This window comes from Melozone crissalis, unplaced genomic scaffold, assembly GCF_028551555.1.
Source record: "Melozone crissalis strain CALT ecotype California unplaced genomic scaffold, PUWL_Pcris_2 ptg000026l_1, whole genome shotgun sequence".
In the NCBI taxonomy this organism is placed as follows: domain Eukaryota; kingdom Metazoa; phylum Chordata; class Aves; order Passeriformes; family Passerellidae; genus Melozone; species Melozone crissalis.
In genome coordinates, this window is record NW_026535804.1 from 4,374,931 (window position 1) to 4,394,649 (window position 19,719).

A 19,719-nucleotide genomic window follows, 5' to 3' on the forward strand; every position below is an offset into this window, starting at 1 on the left:
CTGGGGCAGGCTGAGCGTGGGGCAGGGCTGCAGCTGTGCCTGCAGCTCGCTGCTCACGGGAGGAAACCACAGCCCTTATCAGAGCGTGGCCATTTTAGCTGAGCGGAAACGAGCGCGGGGCTCCTCGCTGAGCTCCCCGCGACTCAGGCGCCCCCCCTGGCCCTGATCCTCAGCACCTCCTGGCCTTGCTCCCCAGCACCCAACCCTGCTCCCCATCATCTCCTGGCTCTGCTCCCCAGCCCTGCTCCTCAGCACCCCAACACTGCTCCCAGCACCCCAACACTGCTCCCAGCACCCCAACACTGCTCCCAGCACCCCAGCACCCAACCCTGCTCCCAGCACCCCAACACTGCTCCCAGCACCCCAGCACCCAACCCTGCTCCACAGCATCTCCTGGCTCTGCTCCCCAGCCCTGCTCCTCAGCACCCCAACACTGCTCCCAGCACCCCAACACTGCTCCCAGCACCCCAGCACCCAACCCTGCTCCCCAGCACCCCAACCCTGCTCCCAGCACCCCAACCCTGCTTCCAGCACCTTCTGGCCTTGCTCCCCAGCACCCCAACACTGCTCCCCAGAACCTTCTGGCCTTGCTCCCCATCATCTCCAGACCCTGCTCCCCAACCCTGCTCCCCAGCACCCCAACCCTGCTCCCCAGAACCTTCTGGCCTTGCTCCCCAGCACCCCAACACTGCTCCCCAGAACCTTCTGGCCTTGCTCCCCATCATTTCTCGACCCTGCTCCCCAACCCTGCTCCCCATCATCTCCTGGCTGTGCTCCCCAGCCCTGCTCCTCAGCACCCCAACCCTGCTCCCCTGCTCCGCTTCCCAGCACCCCAACCCTGCTCCCCATCATCTCCCAACCCTGCTCCCCAGCACCCCAATCCTGCTCCCCATCATCTCCCGGCTCTGCTCCCCAGCTCTGCTCCTCAGCATCCCCAGCCCTGCTCCCCAGTGAGAGGAACAGCAGATTTGTCTTTACAAACCAGCTGTGGGTCTGCTGGTAGATGACACCAGCTCTGGAAGGTGAAAGGAACAATGGGAAGGATTCCACTGATTGATGAATGGAAAATGGTGTTTGCTTTTACAACACCATTGCTGATAAATGATATTGGACACTGAGAGGGGAAAGAAAGAATGGGGAAGAAAAATCCCTAAATTCTGTAAGAATTAAAATTTAAAAGGGAGGGTTATACATTAGAGGGAAATCTTTGGGATCAAGAATTTCAGGAAGTCTGAACCTCTCAAGTACCTCAGCCAATGGGGAAAGGGAGAAAGGAAACTGGGATAAAAAGGAGGCTGTGTCCTCCAAAAATTTGAGAGACCCCAGAGGAATGCCCCATGGCCTCTCCCTTTATTCAAATAAAGTAAAAGGACTCCTCTGTCTCCTTTTTGGACATAAACCTCTGGTGTTTGTGGATTAATTTTCCTAACACCAGCACCCCCAGCCCTGCTCCCCAGCACCGTGGGGACTGTGGGGCACACACAGCATGGGGACAAAAGGAAGGTCCCTGCTACCACTTATGAGCAAGGAACTGGGAGCAAGTGTGTTGCCCCACCTTTCTCCTCACAGAGAAAAGCAACGCACAATTCTTCCCAAGAATATTTCTGGGTTTCACATTCCCTGAACATCAGAGAAAGAAAACACAATTCTCATCATTTGCTGTGCTGTGTTTGTGCCAAAGCAGGATGCAACATGGGGATTGTTTCCCCACAGTGATGGTGTTCTGTTTCCTTGGCCTGTCAGGGCCAGGTGTGTTTGTGTCAGGACTGTTGGGTGACAGTCACAAGATTCTGTGCAGGGTTGAGTGCTTGACAGGTTCAGTTTTGGATGTATAGAATAATATAGTATAATAAGGTAATTAATTAGCCTTCTGATAAGATGGAGTCCTCCTCATCATTCCTCCTTCGTGGGGGCCCTCACAGCATTGCAATACAAATGGAGAGAAATAGCCCTGAGAAAAAAGCCCAGAGGGGAAGGGGGAGATGGAGGCGATTAGTGAAGGCAGCACAAGGGTCTGGGCTCTGATTTTGGGATCGTTCATGCCAAAATGAACGAGGGCTGAGAGCAGAGGCAGGGACCTGGCAGGAAGCCCCGAGTGTCTTCAGCCCCGGGGGATGGGGGATTTGAAACCCCATGCAAAAGCTGCAGGATGAGAAGCCCTTGCAACACCCAGGAGAGTTGCACAAGGTTGGGCTGAGAACAGACGCAGTAGAGAGCCAAGAACAGCACTCAGAAAGGGCCTGTGACCTTTTCCCAAACGGGCTGTCCAGAAAGAGCTGCTTGCTGAGAAAAAAGCAGAAAGAAATGAAATCTTGGAAATCTTGTTCCTTATCTCAGCTTTCATTCTTGTAAACAATTTATCAGACTGCAGCCTGCCAGGCAGTTGCCCTCCCCTGGCAGATCCCTATCAGGACGCTCTCACTGATAACAAACTGGGTGGGGGAAGGCTTGGCTGGGCACCAGGAGATGGCCAGGGGCAGGGCCATTGTGCTCCTGGGTGTGTTGTGTCTACAGGAACAGCTCCTGGGCTTTGGAGGAGCTGTTGAGCTGCACAAGCATTTGCTGCTCACGGGCAGACCCAGAGCCTGGGGAAGGACAAGGACATCAGGCCCTGCTCAGTGCCACTGCTGGGTTTGGTGTCACTGCTGGGGTTTGGTGTCACTGTTGGGTTTTGTGTCACTGCTGGGGATTGGTGTCACTGCTGGGTTTGGTGGCACTGCTGGGATTGGTGGCACTGCTGGGGCTGCTGAGGAGCCACAGGCCCTGTGCAGCAGGGCAGGGACTCCCCAAGGCGGGGGGGTTTGTGTTCCCCACACCCTTCTGGCCCAAAAGCCATAAAAATAAAAGATGTTTCAGATGTAAGACAGATGGCAGTGGCTCCACGCTGGGATCAGTGGCACTGTGCAGGCACTCAGGGATTTGTGCTGAACCCAAACAGGAAACCACGGCCATGGAAACTGCACTGGAAAGTTTGTGTCCTCAACAGCACAGGACTCAGAGTGCACCAGCACAGAGCCCCACAGCACAGAGCTGGCTCAAGCAGGGCTGCAGGAGGATGCTGCAGCAGCAGCCCTGCCAGAGGATGAGGGCAGGCAGCCAGTCCCTTCAGCCTTGCACTCATCCTCTCCTTTCATTGAGGCAGGTTGCACTCTTTTAATGCTTTAAGAGAGACACAACCTCCCTTTGCCCTGGAGCCCTGTAAGAGCAGCTTAATGGCAAAAGGGATTCCCTGAAGTTGTGGGACCAGGAGATGGAGAAAGGGCTGAGAGCAGAGGCAGGGGGTTGATGTGGGGGGCAGATTTTCTTTATCCAGGTCAGCCAGCACAGGACTGGGGCCAAGAGGGGCTGCACAGCATAAAAACACAGAATTTCCAGAGTAGGGAGATGCCAAGGTAATTTACAGAATAAAAATCCAGAGCTATAGTGAGACACCCAAAAGCTGAAATGCGCTCCTGAGATTTTTCCGCCTTGTCCCCTGAGGTCTGAAAAAAGCTGCTTGTTCCACTTCTGCTCTCTCCCCTGTCAGGAGGGCTCTGGTAACTGTCTCCAGAAATTGGGTGTCCCAAGGAACTGGGCTTCAGAACCCCTTCTTGTGCATTCCCAGCTTGGCACTGGAGCCACCTCCTCACCTGCTGAGGATGCCCCTTCCCTCTGCTGTCAGAGATGCTCGGAGGTGCTCACCCAGCCCCAGCCTTGGCTTTATCCAGCCTTTTTCCATTGGCTCACCTTGGGCAAAGCTCCAAAGCATCTCCTCCCTCATTGATGGGGGGGATGTGGTGGAGAAGCTGATGCCTGTCCCATGACACACACAAATGCAGTTTATTGATCTGGGACATCAGCTCTCTGCTCCCTTGTAAAATGTTGTTAGTGGGAGCTAGAGAAAAGTGCATAGTGGCCTTTGGAAACCGTTGCTGTCATCTTTGCTTTTAGCTTTGATTGCAAAAGCAAAATCTGGCCCAGCAAACAGCAACCCCAGAGGTAAAGGCAGGACATGGACTCAGCATCCTTGAGCTGCTCACATCTTTCACTGTTCCTTGCCAACAAAAAATAACAGCAGCCAGGACGTCTCTTGCCTCAACCAGCACAGAAAGAACAGAGAGAACAGCTGAAAGAATTTAATCAATCCTCAAATCCACTTCTCTCCTCCTTGTAACACTGGAGAAGTAAAATCCAGCCATAACTATTGCAAAACATCAGGCAGTGACCCTCCAGCCAGGAGCTGGTGGCTGGGCTGGGGTTGTGCAGGCTTTAGAAAGCAAAAGTTCAGCTGCAGTGTGGAAGTGTCTGTTTGAAAGCCCTTTCCCACTGGAAATGCTCAGGCACAGCCCAGCAGGGTGGGAGCACAGAGCTCCCAGCAGAGCAGCAGGGTCTGGGCAGCACTCTGTGCAGGGGTCTCCTCTGTGGGTGCCAGGGCAGAGCTGTCTGGGGATCAGCTCTCCAAAGCAGCAAATGTCCTTTTCCCCCTGGGTTTTACCAGCAGCCACCTGTTCCACAAAATACCAGTGACAAAAACCCCTGAGCTCAATCCACAAAATACCAGTGACAAAAACCCCTGAGCTCCAGTATTTGCACCTCGAGTTCCTCCTTGTCCAGGAAACAATGAGAGAAGCCCTAAAAGCAGCTCCAGAACGAGTGAGGATTTCTGGTTAGTAGAGACAATCCTGATAAACTCCATTCCCCACGCTGGCAGGCAATTAGCAAAACATCCCAGACATCCAAGGCAGGACTTTCCAAAGGGAGAGGGTTGGCATTCCCCAAAACAGCCCCTGCTTCCCATGCTGTCAGTCTGCCTCCCTAAATGACCAACATAGATATGCACAATGGGAAGCCTTACATTCCTTTTAAAAACAAATCATTTTTAAAAACAAGTCGTGCTAAAGGCAAACCCTTTATACCTGTCCCCAATATAAATGAAGTCCACAGCTCACTTGTGAATGGGGCTATAGGTGCTGCTGAGAAAACAGATCTCCAAAGAACAACAACATCACCTTATTTACAGGGAATTGTCATCTCCTCAAAGGAAAACCTGCCAGGAAAGAACCCTCCACCAGCACTAACAGTGGTTTATCTCCTACCTCCTGTCTTGATCCTGAAGCCGCAGCCTGGCCTCACTCTTATCTCTTGGATGGAAATGGGCAGATAGTCAAAAAACTGATTTCAACATGTCCCTCCCTCACTTCTCCTTTGAGCACAGCTCCGATGACTCTGCAGAACCCAGGCCTTGGCAAAGGGGAGAAGCAGCAGCAGGCAGGGAGAGGAAGGGAAGGTGTTTCACAATGAGAGACAGCTCTGTTTGCCCTCTTTGGGGCTGCCCAGGTGAGATAAACCCCTGGGACCCTCTGAGTGCTGTGGGGCCACGATCCCATAGCCAGGAGGGATGTCAGTCCCCCCTCCCTGTTTCTTGGGGGGCCCTGACCCCACATCTCCCCTGCCACAGGCTCTCCTCAGCACTTGGGGGGCAGCTCACAAAATCTGGTGGCACTTGGGAAGGAAGGGGGGAGCACACAGATATCCCACCTCGTTTGGGACATCTTAGAAGGATGTCAGGGCAAACTCCATCCCTCTGGGAAGAGCCAAGGGGACTTCCAGCCACCCACACAGGACAGGGCAGTTGTGAAGCTCTGTTCCCTCTGCCTGTGCAGGAGCAGAGGTTTGGCACAAGAGCTGCCAGCAGGGACATGAGAGGATGACTCTGAGGAAGGCACAGAATTCATGTGTAGACCTGGATGTCCCTCATTTGCCTCACAGCACCTTGTGACCACTTTAAAATGTTTTCACCATCACAGTCATGTGCTGTCCTCCACTTCCCTCTCCCAGTGAGATAATTCCATTTCAGACACTGCATTTACCATCCCCTCACTGCAGGGACAGAGAATGGGGGACACATTTCAAAGGCAATTTATTTGCTGGTTTATTTGCTGGTTCAAAGCCAATTTGGGGGCTGAGTTGAGAGCAGCAGGACCCACAGCATGTGCCTGAGCTGAGGAGGGGCCAGGGGGATGCTTGTGCAGATGAAAGAACCCGGGGCTGACACCCAGTGTCTGAGGTAGAAGTACATGAGTGGGTGTGCATTCTGTTGCCATCTGTCAGAGCTGGGGCAGTTCTCTGCTGTCCATGGGGCAGTTTTTTCTTTATCTCTCCCACAGCCAACCCTCCCTCCAGGAGATCTCTGCTGTCCATGGCCACTGAGTGTCCCTGCAGGGCTGATCCCATCCCAGCATCCCATGGGGAGATGCTCCGCCCAGGGGAGGAGCCAAGCATTCCTCCCTGGATCCAATCTGAGCCTGGCACAGCACAGCAGCCTTTGCCCCCTGCATTGCCAGAGGAGCAGCTTTCTGCTGCCCTGCATGGCCAGAGGGAGCCCAGGCCCATCTGCAGCAGCCCTGGAGCTGCAGAGGAAAACTCCCCCCTTGTGCAGGATCCCTGCTGCAGCAGAGCCACAGCTGGCACTGCAGGAGGGCTGAGCCCCCATGGGATGGGGCTGGGACACCTCCCTGACACACAGGGGGCAGGGACTGCTCTCACTTTGTTTGTTTTCTTTTTTGTACTATTGCATTTGTATTTTTAATTTTCCTAGTACAGAACTGTTGTTCCTATTCCCATATCTTTGCCTGAGAGCCCCTTAATTTCAAAATTATAATAATTCTGAGGGAAGGGGTTTACATTTTCCATTTCAAGGGAGGATCCTGCCTTCCTTAGCAGACATCTCTCTTTTCCAACCAAGGCACCCAGGTACCTCCATGCTCCCATGGTGCCCATTAACCCCCCAGGCTATTCTGGAGCACAGATACCAAATTCCTGACCAGCTCCAGCACTAAGCATTCTCCCCATATCTTTTCCACCAACAGTTCTCCTCACACATTTCCCAAAGCCCCAGAGGAGCCCACAAGCTCCACGGAGCCACAGTCTTGTGATGGGAAGAGGCTGCAGGACAACCCCTCCCACCACCCCCACATTCCAGAGGGACACTCCAAAACATGGAATATTGCTGCAGTCAGTCTGTGCCACTGTGTCCCAGCCAGAGCCCAGCCCTCAAAGAGCAAAGGACATGGAAAGGAGAAGGAGGAGGAGGAGATACAACTTGAGCAGGGGAAAGGAAAAGTTTAGAAAGAGAGGATTTGCTGAGCTGAGCTGGGAAATGGAGCCAAGCTGGTACCTTTTGCTCCAGCGTCCAGAAACCATAGGAACTGTGTAGGGAATGGCAGGTGGGCTGGGAGGAGCCAGCAGGGAGGGATCCAGGTCTGGTTGCAGCCTGAGGGGTGAGATCCAGCAGCCACCAGCAGCAGGTCCAAGTCCCTGCTCCTGTGACATGGGGCACTTTGTGTCCCACTGGGGCCTCTCCCTTGAGCAAGGAGCTGAAATTCTGGTTCCAGTCTCTTGGAGCTGACTCACCCCAGAGGCAGACAGGTGATAACACCTGCTGAGGCTGCAGAGAGAGCCTGGGCTGAAATAAAGATCCCCACCCTGCACATCTCAGTGTTCCATCCCCACCCACAAACCTCACTTCTCTGTGCAGCTTTAACCTGAAACTCCTCCTGATCACAGCCTGCCTTGGCAAAACTCACCCCCAACACACCCCTGGCAGCTCCTTCAGGGGGTGGTGCCTGTGGTGCAACAGGAGCTGCTCTCTGGCCAGGGCTGGCTCTGCTCCCGGGTGCTCTGGGAGCAGCTGGATCCAAACTTCACCCCACACCTCCTGCCACCTCCAGCAGTGATTGCAAAGGGAGACAGTGCTGTGGGCAGAGCTGATCAATCAGTGTCTATCATGTAGCTGAGGCAGTTTGAGCATCTGCAGCTCTGAGAGTGCTGGGAAGTCCTCATGATCTCCAAAGGAAGGCACACACAGGACAGGGAGGTGCTGGCCGGGTGGGCTTAACCCCACTACCTACAACTGCTTCAAAATCTACTTGCATAAAAGTTACAAGACATTGGAGGGATTCCCACATTCTCCTTCCTCCATGTGGCTTGAAAATATATTTGATCAAATATGCAACAAAGCACATGATTTATAAGGTAGAGTAAAATGGATGATTTGGGAATTGATCTCTTGTTGATATTAAACTTCATATCCACTCTCTGTGACATTTCTAAAACCAATTATGGAGCTGAGGCATGAATCTGCCACAAGTGTTAAGCAAACATACACACTCCCCTTCACATGCCCCCCCCTTCCACACACACCTAGGCACACACAGAGATCAGCATAGCAGATCATGAACACCTTGGAAAAGACTGAAATGCTAAATACTTCTCTTTATGGGCAAAATAGCTGGTGCAATTATTCAAATGCCTGGTACAAAAATTCTGTTTAATATTTACCTCCTATTTAAAACACAGCATTTCATGGGCATCCCCCCAGCCAGAAAGAGATGAATGAAGTTGAAGCATTTGAGGTAAAAGCTGGGCAGAATGGTGTGGAGGAAGAGGAGGACTCTGTTTCTTCCTTTGTCTGGAGGCAACCTCAGACAAGCACACACAGGATGGAGCAATGCTTCCAGGGTGAGGATCCTTAATCCCTAAGGATGGGCTAATCCTTCCAAGGTAAAGAACTTTCCCAGCCCCCAGGGACAGCACCAGGATTTCAGGGCTGACAGCAGGAAATCTCTCAGCAGCACCTGCGGTTCCAGCAGCAACACTTCTTTGCACAAGATCTCAAAGCGCTTTGGAAACACCCAGTTACCCCACAGCCCCCAGAGGGGGGAAGGAGCTGCATTTCCCAGCACCAGGGGCAGGAGAGACTTCTCAGCTGAAGAGCCCAAGTGACATCAAAGACACAGCTGTGGGCGGTGGTGGAAAGTCGAAGCACCCAACAGTAATTGTTCCCCGTGCCTGCTCTGTTCTTTCAGTGCTATCACAGCAGCCATGCTGGGGTTCAATGGCACCAGTGTGGAGTCACACGGCAGCCTCCTGCTGCACAGCCAGTTCATCACTGAGGCAGGGCCAGAGCTGGAGACGTGTCAGTGAGCAACATTTCCTCCTGCCCTACTCCCACACGGCTTCCAGAGCAGCAGCAGATTCAATTTGCATGTCCCTGCTCTAATATTAAAAACGTTCTGTGTGGGCACAGACTGGTGACCTTTCTACCCTCGCTGAGCCCTTTCCCAAGCAGAGAACAGCTCCCAGTTTCCATCGGGGGATGGCGGGGAGTGCTGAGTACCCAAGCCAGGTGTGGGCGCTTTGGCAGGGATTCTCACCAGCACGCACAAATCTGGATTCCCAAATTGTGCTGCAGCACTCAGCCTGTCCGAGCCTGGCTGGCTGTGTGACCGGCCCAGCACTCCCAGAACGGCTCCAATTCCCGCCAGCACACCCCAAACACACCGACACCACGCCCAACCCTTTTTTTGGCTTCCTCCTCCCCTCCCCGCAGACCGTGCCCAGCTCCAGCCTGGGGAAATGGGAACATTCAGCCTCAAACCAGTGTGGAAAACCCACAGCTCCAACTCCAGATTTAGCCCACTGACACCCGTGCTAAGGAATATTTCATTTATTCCAGCCTGACTCATCCTTGGAGTGCATTTCCCTTTTGCCAGACAGAAACCTCACGGTGGCTCTGGAGCTCTCGCCGCTTCTCACTCTGAGGGAAGTGACTCAGCTCGAGCCATGGAGTTCCCATGGGAGCAGATATCGAAATATTTCTCTCCCAAGCACACTCAGCTGAGGAAAGGTTTTAAAAGAATCTCCTGGATTTGTTCTGATTGTTGGCCTAAGAGCTGCACTAAGAGAGTAGGGATGGGCAAGAGCTCTGGAAAGTTCATGCAATCTGTGTTTTCTAGGATTCTGTCTGAGCAGAAGGTGACTGGGAATGAGCCAGAACAGAAAGGTTTCAGTACCATTTTAGAGTTGGACAGATGTGACTGAGGAAACCTTGATTTTAAGTAAATTAATTCACAAATTAGGATTTATTCAGCTCCTACTGGACTATAAAATTTTATCTCAATGCTTTCCTCCTTCAGCCACCTCTTCCACAGAAAACAAACCCAAGTGGCTCAGCCAGGCTTAAAGTGCAAACAGCCACGTGGGAGCATGTGAGAGGCAAAAGGGATGTAAAAATGAGCAGAATGTGGGAGATGTCCCTGCTGGCTGGCCAGGGAACTCAAGAGAATGAAGGCAGCCACAGCAGCTGCTGGCAAGAGGAATGAAACCAGTGAGGTTTGGATGATCCATGGAGAGCAGCCCCTGGGTACCTCCTGTGGGACAGGGGGACTGACCAGGACCCGATCCCACATGGAAACCTCCTGTCCTGTCCTGCCTGTGACACTGACACACCTGGCTCAGCTCAGGGGCAGGAACAGCCCTGGCAGTGCTGCTGGAGCACAGCTCCAGCTTCTCCAGGGACAGGAGCATCCAGGGACAGGAGCACAGCTCCTGCTTCTCCAGGGACAGGAGCATCCAGGGACAGGAGCACAGCTCCAGCTTCTCCAGGGACAGGAGCATCCAGGGACAGGAGCACAGCTCCAGCCTTCCCATGGACAGGAGCATCCAGGGACAGGAGCACAGCTCCAGCCTTCCCATGGACAGGAGCACAGCTCCAGCTTCTCCAAGGACAGGAGCACAGCTCCAGCTTCTCTTTTCCATGGACAGGAGCACAGCTCCAGCCTCACTGGGCACAGCCACCCAGGCACCTCAGCACACTTACAGGGAAAAAAAGAATAAAATTGTGGATTGCTTCTAATTACAGACATATTTTAGAGACATTAATTATGCTGCAGTGCTCAGCTAGTTCTTGCAAAGCAAAATAGTAAACAGGTTGTAACTTTTATGAGGACAACTTGTCTGGAAAAATCACTTGGGTGACACAGCTGGGTAAAGCAGCTGCTGCCAGCTTCCAACACGAACTGTGAAATGGGAGTTTGCTGAAACATTTTAACATCTTATTTTCATTCACAACGTCACCCAAGAGAAATCAAGCAACTGATGCCACCAGTGAAAAGCCAAGTCATTTTGCTTCTAATAAAAAAATATAAAATCCAAGTGGTTTTGCTTCTAATTCCCCCTCACTGCATCCAAAGCTAGCAGAAGTTCGCCCACTCACACACACACAAACACCCCAAGTTTTGAGCTGATTTCTCTTTACTTCACAGTCTTGGCAAAACAAATCTGCATTCAGAAGTCATTTCACATTAATATATTAATCAAATGCTTTCAAAATAAATATTTTTTTTTAAATAACGATTTCTTTACATCACCGCAGTAGCAATTCTAGAAAAGTCAGTGCACAAACAGCAGCAATTTCATCAATCAGGTAAAGAAAAACAAAACAAGAGGTGGGCCTTGCTTCTCTCCGAGCAGGCTGCATGCAGCAAGTCTCAGCAGTTCCACAGCACAGGAGCTTCTGCCACACTTGGCTGGGAAGGATTTTCTCTCTCAGCTGTCAGAAGTCACTGCAGTGTCACTTGTCACAGCTTTGGACAATGCAGAAGTTCCACAGCCCAGATTCTGATCAGTCCTGCACAGGTTCTGCACTGGATTGTTGCTAATGAGACCAAGGAATCAATGAGGAGTCCACATTTGGGTGAGTGGGAATTCACAGCTGGAGCAGGAACACAAAGAGCAATAAACAACACTCTGTACCTTACAGCTCATTCCAAGGTTTTGCATATTCTCTCAAGTGCTTCCAGGGCACAAGTAAAGCAACTGCTTTCTGCCCTTAGCTGTTAATTCACCAGGTAAATCACAGCAGGAAGATGCTTCACTGGCCAAGAAATGTAACTTGTGTTACAACACAGGAAAAACAAAAGTGCATTACAGACTATGAGGAGAATGTTCAGGACTTAGTGAACTCACAAATCTAACTGGAAAATAGAGACTGCAGAAATATCAGGGATCTAAAGTGGTCAGATGCTACTGGAGAACCCTGTGAAGAGCAGGGAAGGGAAATTGGTCAGCATTGTCATACATGGTGAGCAGCAGGGAAATCTGAAGGGCTACAGATTATTTACTATGATTGTCAGGAATGACTTAGATTTAAAAAAAAAAGAAACACAAGAAAGTTGAATATATATCTGAAAAGTGTCATAGGTGTGTAGCTCCTTTGAGATCCCAAAGGCTGGAGTTGGATGTGACACTCTGGGTTAAAAAGAATAACCAGAGGCATCCCTGTGTCCAGAGGTGCTCTTGGATGCACACTAAGGTAAATACAAGACACCTCCCACCCCCAAGAGCTTTGTTGCTATGTCATGATCATGTTAATTAGCAGTTTAGAGCAGATGCTGACTCTTAAGTATCAAAAGAAACAGAGCAAAGGGAAGCAGAGATGGAGAGAACCTCCAGGTGTAGCAATGCTGTGCACAGGGAGGAGGGAATGCTGCAGGACAGCAAATCCTCAGAGCTCCACAGGTGAGCCAGGCTGCCAAAATCCCTCCCCTTGCTCTGCACAGACCTACTCCTAAAGCCCCTGAAAGCAGTGTGCCTTGGGGGAAGGTTCTGCTCCTCAGTGCTATGGACTGTGCCCCAGAATTCTGCCAAAATGGAAAAAAGGAAAGCAATGGGTTGTGGAGAAGGTCTGTGTCAGCTTATTGGTTTTTCTTGTCCTCTGGTGGGAAGTATGGAGGAGGAGGTGGCTGGTCCTGCAATAAAGATGACAAAAGGACATCAGTGCATGGCTAAGAATAAAATACTGAACTCAAAGCTCCCAAAAACCCAAGACTGTCGCCATGATATTTTCTGAAAAAATATCCCTTTGCCAGGATGTTTGTCCTGAGAAGCAGAGAAGCCTCAGAGGAAAAGAAAACCAGTAATTATCTGCTGCTTTGGAATGCAAGAGATGCATCTTTGATTGGTCTCATGTAGTTGTTTTTAATTAATGGCCAATCACAGTCAGCTGTCTCAGACTCTGGTCAGTCACAGGATTTTATTATTTTTCCTTTCCATTCCTTTCAAGTCTCCTGATGAAATCCTTTCTTCTATTCTTTTAGTATAGTTTTAATATATCATTTTCTTTTAATCTAATCTATATCATAAAATAATACATCAGCCTTCTGAAACACGGAGTCAAGAATCTCATCTCTCTCCTCACGGGGACCTCTGTGACCTCTGTGAACAGCACCAGATTTGGTGACCCCAAGTGAGGAACATTCCCACATCAATCCACACCAACTCTGCAGTGCCACCGAGGGAGGATGTGCCAGACACACCCCCTGCAGGCCCAGAGCAGCAGGGACTCACCGTGGGCATGTAGACATTGTGGGGGTTGCCTGGGCTGTAGTAAGCACTGGCAGCAGCTTCAGCAGCCTTGGCTTCAGCTGGCACAGGGACAGAAGTGACAGGTTAGGGACACACAGAGAGCTCTGACAGTAAAACAAGAACTCCTGGCCATCAAGAGTTACTAACAGAGCACCCTATGACCAGTGCTCAAGTTGCAGAACAGCTACAAAAAAACACAATTGAGCATTCTCTCTTCCAGTCACCACAAAACTGGCAATTCCCAGTGAAACAGAGGAAGACTGAGTTTGGAAATGTCACCTGGGACTTGCATGTCAGCCTTAAATAAATGCTTGCTGCTGCCTTGCCTAAATACAGACAATACCCTTTACAAACAGGAGTGAACACACCATCCTTCCTGGGAGTGAAATCAACAGGCAAAACAAAAATCAGCACAAATTTAGAGCAGCTCAGGGGATTAGTGTATGGTAATTTATGAGCATAATCCAGATCCTGCATTTCTGCAGAAAACAAAAATCTTGTACAAGCCTCTGGAGCAGTGCCACTTTCCAAATAATAGTTCAAAGATGAATGGTTGTTTATTCAAACTGCAGAGAAAAGTTAAATTGTTATCTAAACAAATATTCTTATCTGCAAGAGATCTATGGCTGTGCCCAACCACAAGAGCTCTTTTTCCATTTTAATAAATCCCCAATGAGTGAAAAATGAGGCTGATATTTCCTCAGCTCCTTTCCATCATCTCTTCCCCTGTTCCATATTGTTTCAGCAAAAATAATCACATTAAGAATGAAACGGGAAGGGGAAGCAAATATCACCCAAGCCCCAGTTGTGAGCCAAAATGGACCACAAACACATTTCACCATCAGTTTCCTTGTATTCATCATTAGGGCAAGATTACCACCATAGGAGAATCACAAACTGTATTTTTCTGTCAAAAGAAAAATAAATTTATATGTAAAATGCCCACTAATGGTATCTACCCTGGAGAGAATCAGGCTGGACTCCAAACTAAGCTGGATATACAAGGCTGGAGATTAGGGGAGCTCCTTAATCCCTTTTCTAAACAAATTTCAACTTTTAGTGGAGCTTCAAAGTTCCCCAAATGCCAAGAAACAAATTCTGTTTCACTCCTAACAAAGCTGCTGTGAGTTCCTTACCTGCAGGAGTGGAGGGCAGGTCTGGGCCACTGACAGGGGGTGGCTCCATGGGCCCTGGGTAGGGTGGGGGTGGCAGCTGCATGTAGCCCATGCTCCCATCTGCTGCAGGAGGACCAGGGTAAAAGTCTGCCAGGACAGGAGATCACACAGCAAGAGACTTAACTCTGGGTGGAGTTGTCAACCAAAAGAAGCCAAGGCAAACATAAGTCAACTCAGTGTCGCAGACATTTTTCACAGAAATCCTTTCTTTCAGATTTCTGTATCTTCTGGGAAGCAAGGGCCCCAGAAGAAGAATGTAAACAATGATTATCAGCTGCTGTGAAATGCAATAGGATGCACCTGTGATTGGCTCATGTTCCCATGTTTATAATTAAGGGCCAATCACAGGAGCAAGCTGGGGACAGAGTCACTGGACACAACTTTGTTATAGATTCTTTCATTCTATTCTTAGCTTAGCTGGCATCTGCAACTTTTCTCTTCTTATTTCTTATTAGTATAGTTATAATGTATTATATATAATATATCAATAAATCCAGCCTTCTGATCAAGAAACAAGATTCTCGTCCTTCTCTCACCAGCCCAGCGACCCACTCAGGTCACTGTAATAAACTCAGGAACAAAAGCTACACAAGTCATCACTAAAACACTGTGTAAAATCTGTTTTTGTTGCCTTTTTTACCTATTTTAACTCTTACTGGAGTAACCCCCAGCCTCAGCTGCCAGGCTTACCTGGAGGAGGAGGTGGGTATGGATAGCCCCCATTAGCTGCAGGTGGTGCAAAAGCATAGGATCCATTTGGCATGTAGGAATAGCCATAAGCTCCACTGGGTATTTCACCTCTGGACACTGGGAAAGCAAAGACAAAACCTCATCAGAACATCAAGCCAGCCTCAAATGCAGGTCAGCAACTCCTTATCAGAAAAATAAGTGACATCCCCATAAATCTGCTGCTTGCTGGATGTGAGAAAAGTATTTTTTAAAGCAAGCTTCAGGCAAGGGCTCCTGAAAGCACAGAACTGTGGCAGACACCCCCAGGCTTGCATACCTTGTGATGCCACCTGCAGCATCCTCTGCCCAAATTCAATTGCACCCCCAGCTGAAAAGGTCATCTTGAACGTGGCAGATCCTTCCCAGCCACCTGAGGGAGGAAAGACAGCACTAAGGAGCAAGGAGAAGCCATTTCCATGCTATTTAGGTTACATGCTGCATCCACAGATGCTCTGTGTATAAAAGAGTTAATCCCAAGAATCCAATCTAAAAAAAAAAAAAAAAAAAAGCAGAGGAAGTGGCAGAATTATGGTATCATCAGAAAAATTCACACTGGGGTATTGTCAGGTCAAGAGACACCTGAAGCAGAAACATCCATGATGGAGAGCTTCAAAAGCTTTCTGGAGTTGTGACTATTGCCACAGCAGCTGTCACAGGCCAAGCTATCAGGAGTGCTGGATTTGCTCTTGCTTTGGATGAGATTAGTGCAGAAGACAGGGATTTTGTTAATCCTGTTGCCTAAAAAGCCTCTGCAACTACACCTAACTGTCAGCTCCAAATTAGTTTGGGAGTCTGAGTGCCCAACAAAGCAAAGAGCTTAATGAAAAACATGGTCCACATAAACCCATTAGAGCCCATGGAAGATATTTCAAGTCAGGATAAATAAAAATTAGCAAACAAATAAATTAGTGACATCTCACATTACGGTATGAAAAAGAAAAACATGCACAGTCCAGAGTCCCAGGAAAGCATCAAAGCAGAAGCTGTGCTGAAACAGAAACAAGCAGATTAAAGAGCCTTTTAAGCTAAACCAGACTCTCATGGCTGTTAAGACAACATCATCATTAAAAGGGATGGCCTCTGGGGAATATTAACAAAGATTTAGCTAAAACCTTTTGCCTTTCACACTGTTTAGTTGGTCATTAATGCTGGATAGGTCCCACTCAGCTCCCATGCAAGGCTCTTACAGCCTGTGCTGTGATTTCTGTGCCACTGCTGCTACACTGAACCAAGCTGAGGATGAAAGTTTTCTGAACTCTGTGCCTTTGGCAGGAAAAAAAAAAAAGTCAAAACCAAAATTATTCTTGAAAATGTCTGCCACATCCTTCTCATTGAGTTTAATGTGAAACAGCTCCTTAAATTCCCTGATCTCAAGACAATCCATTCCCTTCCAAGTGTCATTTTCCCTGCCAGGATGTACCCACAGCTGTCCTAGAAGTGCACAGGAAACAATGGAGAGAGAGCTCTGGGGGTCTGCACCTGAACCCAAACAGAGCCAGAGAGGATCTGAGCTTTGGCACAGGAGAACCTGGATGCAGGTGGGACAGGACATCCCAAGTGACCAAAGCAAGGTGACATCTTCATTCCTGCTGACTCCACTGTGGTGTTCATTTGCTGAGATCACTTGTTTGAAGTTTCTCTTTTGCAGAGGGCAGGAATGAGATGGGCTGCAGAGCACATCTGCTCATTGCAGCTGAACAGGGGGCTGGGAAGGGAAATGTTTGAGCTGCCAGTGAATGAAATACATTTTCACAGGAGTGTGAAAACCCCTTTGGAGAGTGTCCAGGTTTGGTTAGCCAGGATCTTGCTGTGAATTGAGGAGTTGAACTGAGACCCAGAGCCCCCTGTGTGATACCCACCTCCTGCCTCTGCCTTCACTGTGCCCTTGATGTAATTTGCTCCAAACACTGGCTGCTTGATCTCACAATCCTTCAGCAAATAAAAGGGCATCACAAAGGACTGCATAGCATCCTTCCCCTTGGACACAAAGATAACCTGCAAGAAAATAACATTACAAGAGCTAGTCAAAACAAGCAGGAACCACAGCCCTGATTTATTGTATGAACAGAATTCTCCAGGGACTGAAACTCCCTCCTACATCACCAGCTCCACAAGCCAAAAGCTCCAGGGGTAAACCAAATCCTCAAGGTACTAAAGCCCTCCAGGAAGGCCCTTGCTCAGATAATGCTCCTCCCAGCTCCCAGAGAACCTGCTGCTCCACACAGCTCTGATTCAGTAGCTGTGCTGTTGCATTCTGCATTTCTAGACCACTGCTAATTTCCAGTTTGAAGATGCCTGATGGACTGAGCAGCTGCCTGTACAAGAACTAATCAGATTTATTATCTATTGACAAATAGATGGGATATGCCATGAATTCATAATGCTTCCCAGAGGGAGAGGATGAGCCACGCTTCAGGCAGGAGTGGATTATCCTGACTTTCATACACTGAGGACATTTAAATTCAGGCTCCAGGGCTGTTATCTCCTCAGAGAAGATAAAGCTTTCACACTCACCCGGTAGGGAGTCAGGAACACACTCCCCTTCTTGGTGCCCTTGAAGGCCTCTGGCATTGGCTCCAGGTCACTGAAGGTGATTTCTACATGGTCATAGGTCATCAGAACACTGCAAACAGTGACACAGGAGACAGCAGGTACAGCTCTGGCAGAATGCAGCATCCACAGAAGTTTACTGACCTACCAAAACCACCTGTAACCTCAGCACTGATGGAGATGCTGAGCAGACGGAATCAGTTCTGGTTTGCTTTTTTTTTTTTTTGTTGTTGTTGTTGGCAGCAGCAACTGAAGTAGCCCTGGCTGCTTGTTCCCTTCCCAGTGTGCTGACACAGCTGCTGCTGCTGTCTGCACAACCAGGCAGCAAACCCAGGCAATTGAGCTGATCAAAATCCCAAGATCTTTTTTTGTTTTTGCTTTAAAATGTTCTGCATTTCTGCTGGCTTGGTTCCCTAATTCAGTTGCCCACAAGTGACATGACAGAGGAAGGACTGCAGGAGAAGAAACTGCTCAGGCTGGCTTATGCAACACAGCTATTGAAGGTCTCACCACAGCTCCAGCACCTCTGACACAAAAATGTGATCCAGAGGAACTCCCCTTCCTCGCCACAAGATTTCATTAACTCGTGCTGCCTGCACTGATTCCTTAATTCTCATTTACAAACTGACCTGATTAAAACCTTTGGACACAGCAGGTAACTTGTACTGACATTACAGCATCCACATTAGGGACTCTAATCCCTAAAGCTGCAGAAATCTCCACCACCTCTATCTTTGGCAGCTGACGCGTTTCCAGCCTCAGTCATAAACACCTGTCCCTCCAGGAACAGCTGGGGAAGGGCAGCGGGACCAGCCCTGCTCAGGCTGGGTCAGCCCAGGGACAGGGAGCTGGCAGCTGGGAACAGCAACACCTTCAGCTCCCATCCTCTCAGGGAATGCAAATTTAACTACCAGAGCTGATCTTACTAAAGCCCTCTAAGAAAAGCCACATCGCCAGTGGAAGTCGGGCCCAGAATTCCTGCCCAGTGTTTAAGCGGCCCCGTGGAAAGAAGCGCAGGAGGATGAAGCACTCCTTTGTCCCCAGAGCAGGTGACTGCCACGTCAGAACCCCGCTGGCAGCCAGCGGGCGCGGCCAGCCCTGTGCCATGCACACAGAGGCGGCTCTGTGCGGGCTGCCCGTTTCCATGGTTATCGCCCAGCACCTTTTCCAAGGCTGCTCTCCCTCCCGCACACACTGACAGGGAGGGCTGTGCTCCGGGAGCCCGGCAAAGCACAGCGGGCAGTCCCGGCTGAGGCACCAGGCAGGTGCAGCCTGCCCGAGGGGACGGCGCTGGGGCCAGCCCGCATCACCCGGATCACCTGGGGCCAGCCCGGATCACCTGGCGGGAGCTGAGCGCTGCCAGCCCTTGCTGAGCCCTGCGGACAGCAGCCATTGCCAGCAGCAGGCTGGGGGACAGGCTGGCTGAGGGAAGCGGTGTAAGGGGGGCAAGGCCCGCGGCTGAAGCCCAGCACAGCTCCCCTCACAAGCCCTGGGGCAGGAGGATATGTACAGCCCCTAAGCTGGAGGGAGATGAGGGGAGGACGAGCACCGCCAGCACCGAGAGGGTTAAACCAGCCCCTTTACCCGCCTCGCGCCCTCAGCACGCCCCCCCATGACCCACACAGCCGCTCCCCCTGAGGGGGAAGGCAGGAGGAGGGCGGGGGGAGAAGGCAACTCGCCGCTATCGCCCGGCTGCCGAGGCCGGAGGAGGGGAGAAGGGGATAGCACCTCACTTCTCGCTGTTGTTAACGATGACGCCGCCGCCCTCCGAGTGGTTCTTGTTGAGCGCCATCGCCGCCTCCTCCGCCTCCTCCTCACAGCATCGATCCCGCTCTGCGCCTGCGCGGGAAAAAAGTGCGCCGTCAATGGGACCGAGTGGCATACTGGGAGTTGTAGTCCTAGCCATCCATGCCGTGGGTCACTTCTGTTTCTCCGCACAGTGCATCCTGGGAGTTGTAGTCCACCTCGCACAACCCTACCACTGCGCCATTTGCCCCGCGCGGAGCATTCCGGGAGCTGTAGTCCGCCCATGCACGCTATTAACACTCTCCGTGTCGGTCACGCGATGCATGCTGGGAGT

At 50.4% G+C, this 19,719-nt stretch overlaps 1 protein-coding gene across 2 annotated transcripts; it reads right to left on the reverse strand.

The window, feature by feature from the left end:
- Positions 1–11,055: 11,055 nt before the first annotated feature.
- WBP2 (WW domain binding protein 2) lies at positions 11,056–19,471 on the reverse strand. Of its 2 annotated transcripts, none has more exons than XM_054278910.1 (8): positions 19,373–19,471; positions 17,604–17,712; positions 16,949–17,084; positions 15,367–15,459; positions 15,051–15,167; positions 14,322–14,447; positions 13,168–13,244; positions 11,056–12,569 (listed from the first exon to the last, which is right to left on the reverse strand). In XM_054278910.1, the coding sequence occupies exons 1-8, from the start codon at positions 19,429–19,431 to the stop codon at positions 12,516–12,518; spliced, it is 771 nt and encodes a 256-aa protein (XP_054134885.1). In that variant the 5' UTR covers positions 19,432–19,471; the 3' UTR covers positions 11,056–12,515. The 2 variants fall into 2 exon arrangements, with proteins under 2 accessions (XP_054134885.1, XP_054134886.1); XM_054278911.1 differs by having other exon boundaries at positions 19,368–19,455.
- Positions 19,472–19,719: the final 248 nt, after the last annotated feature.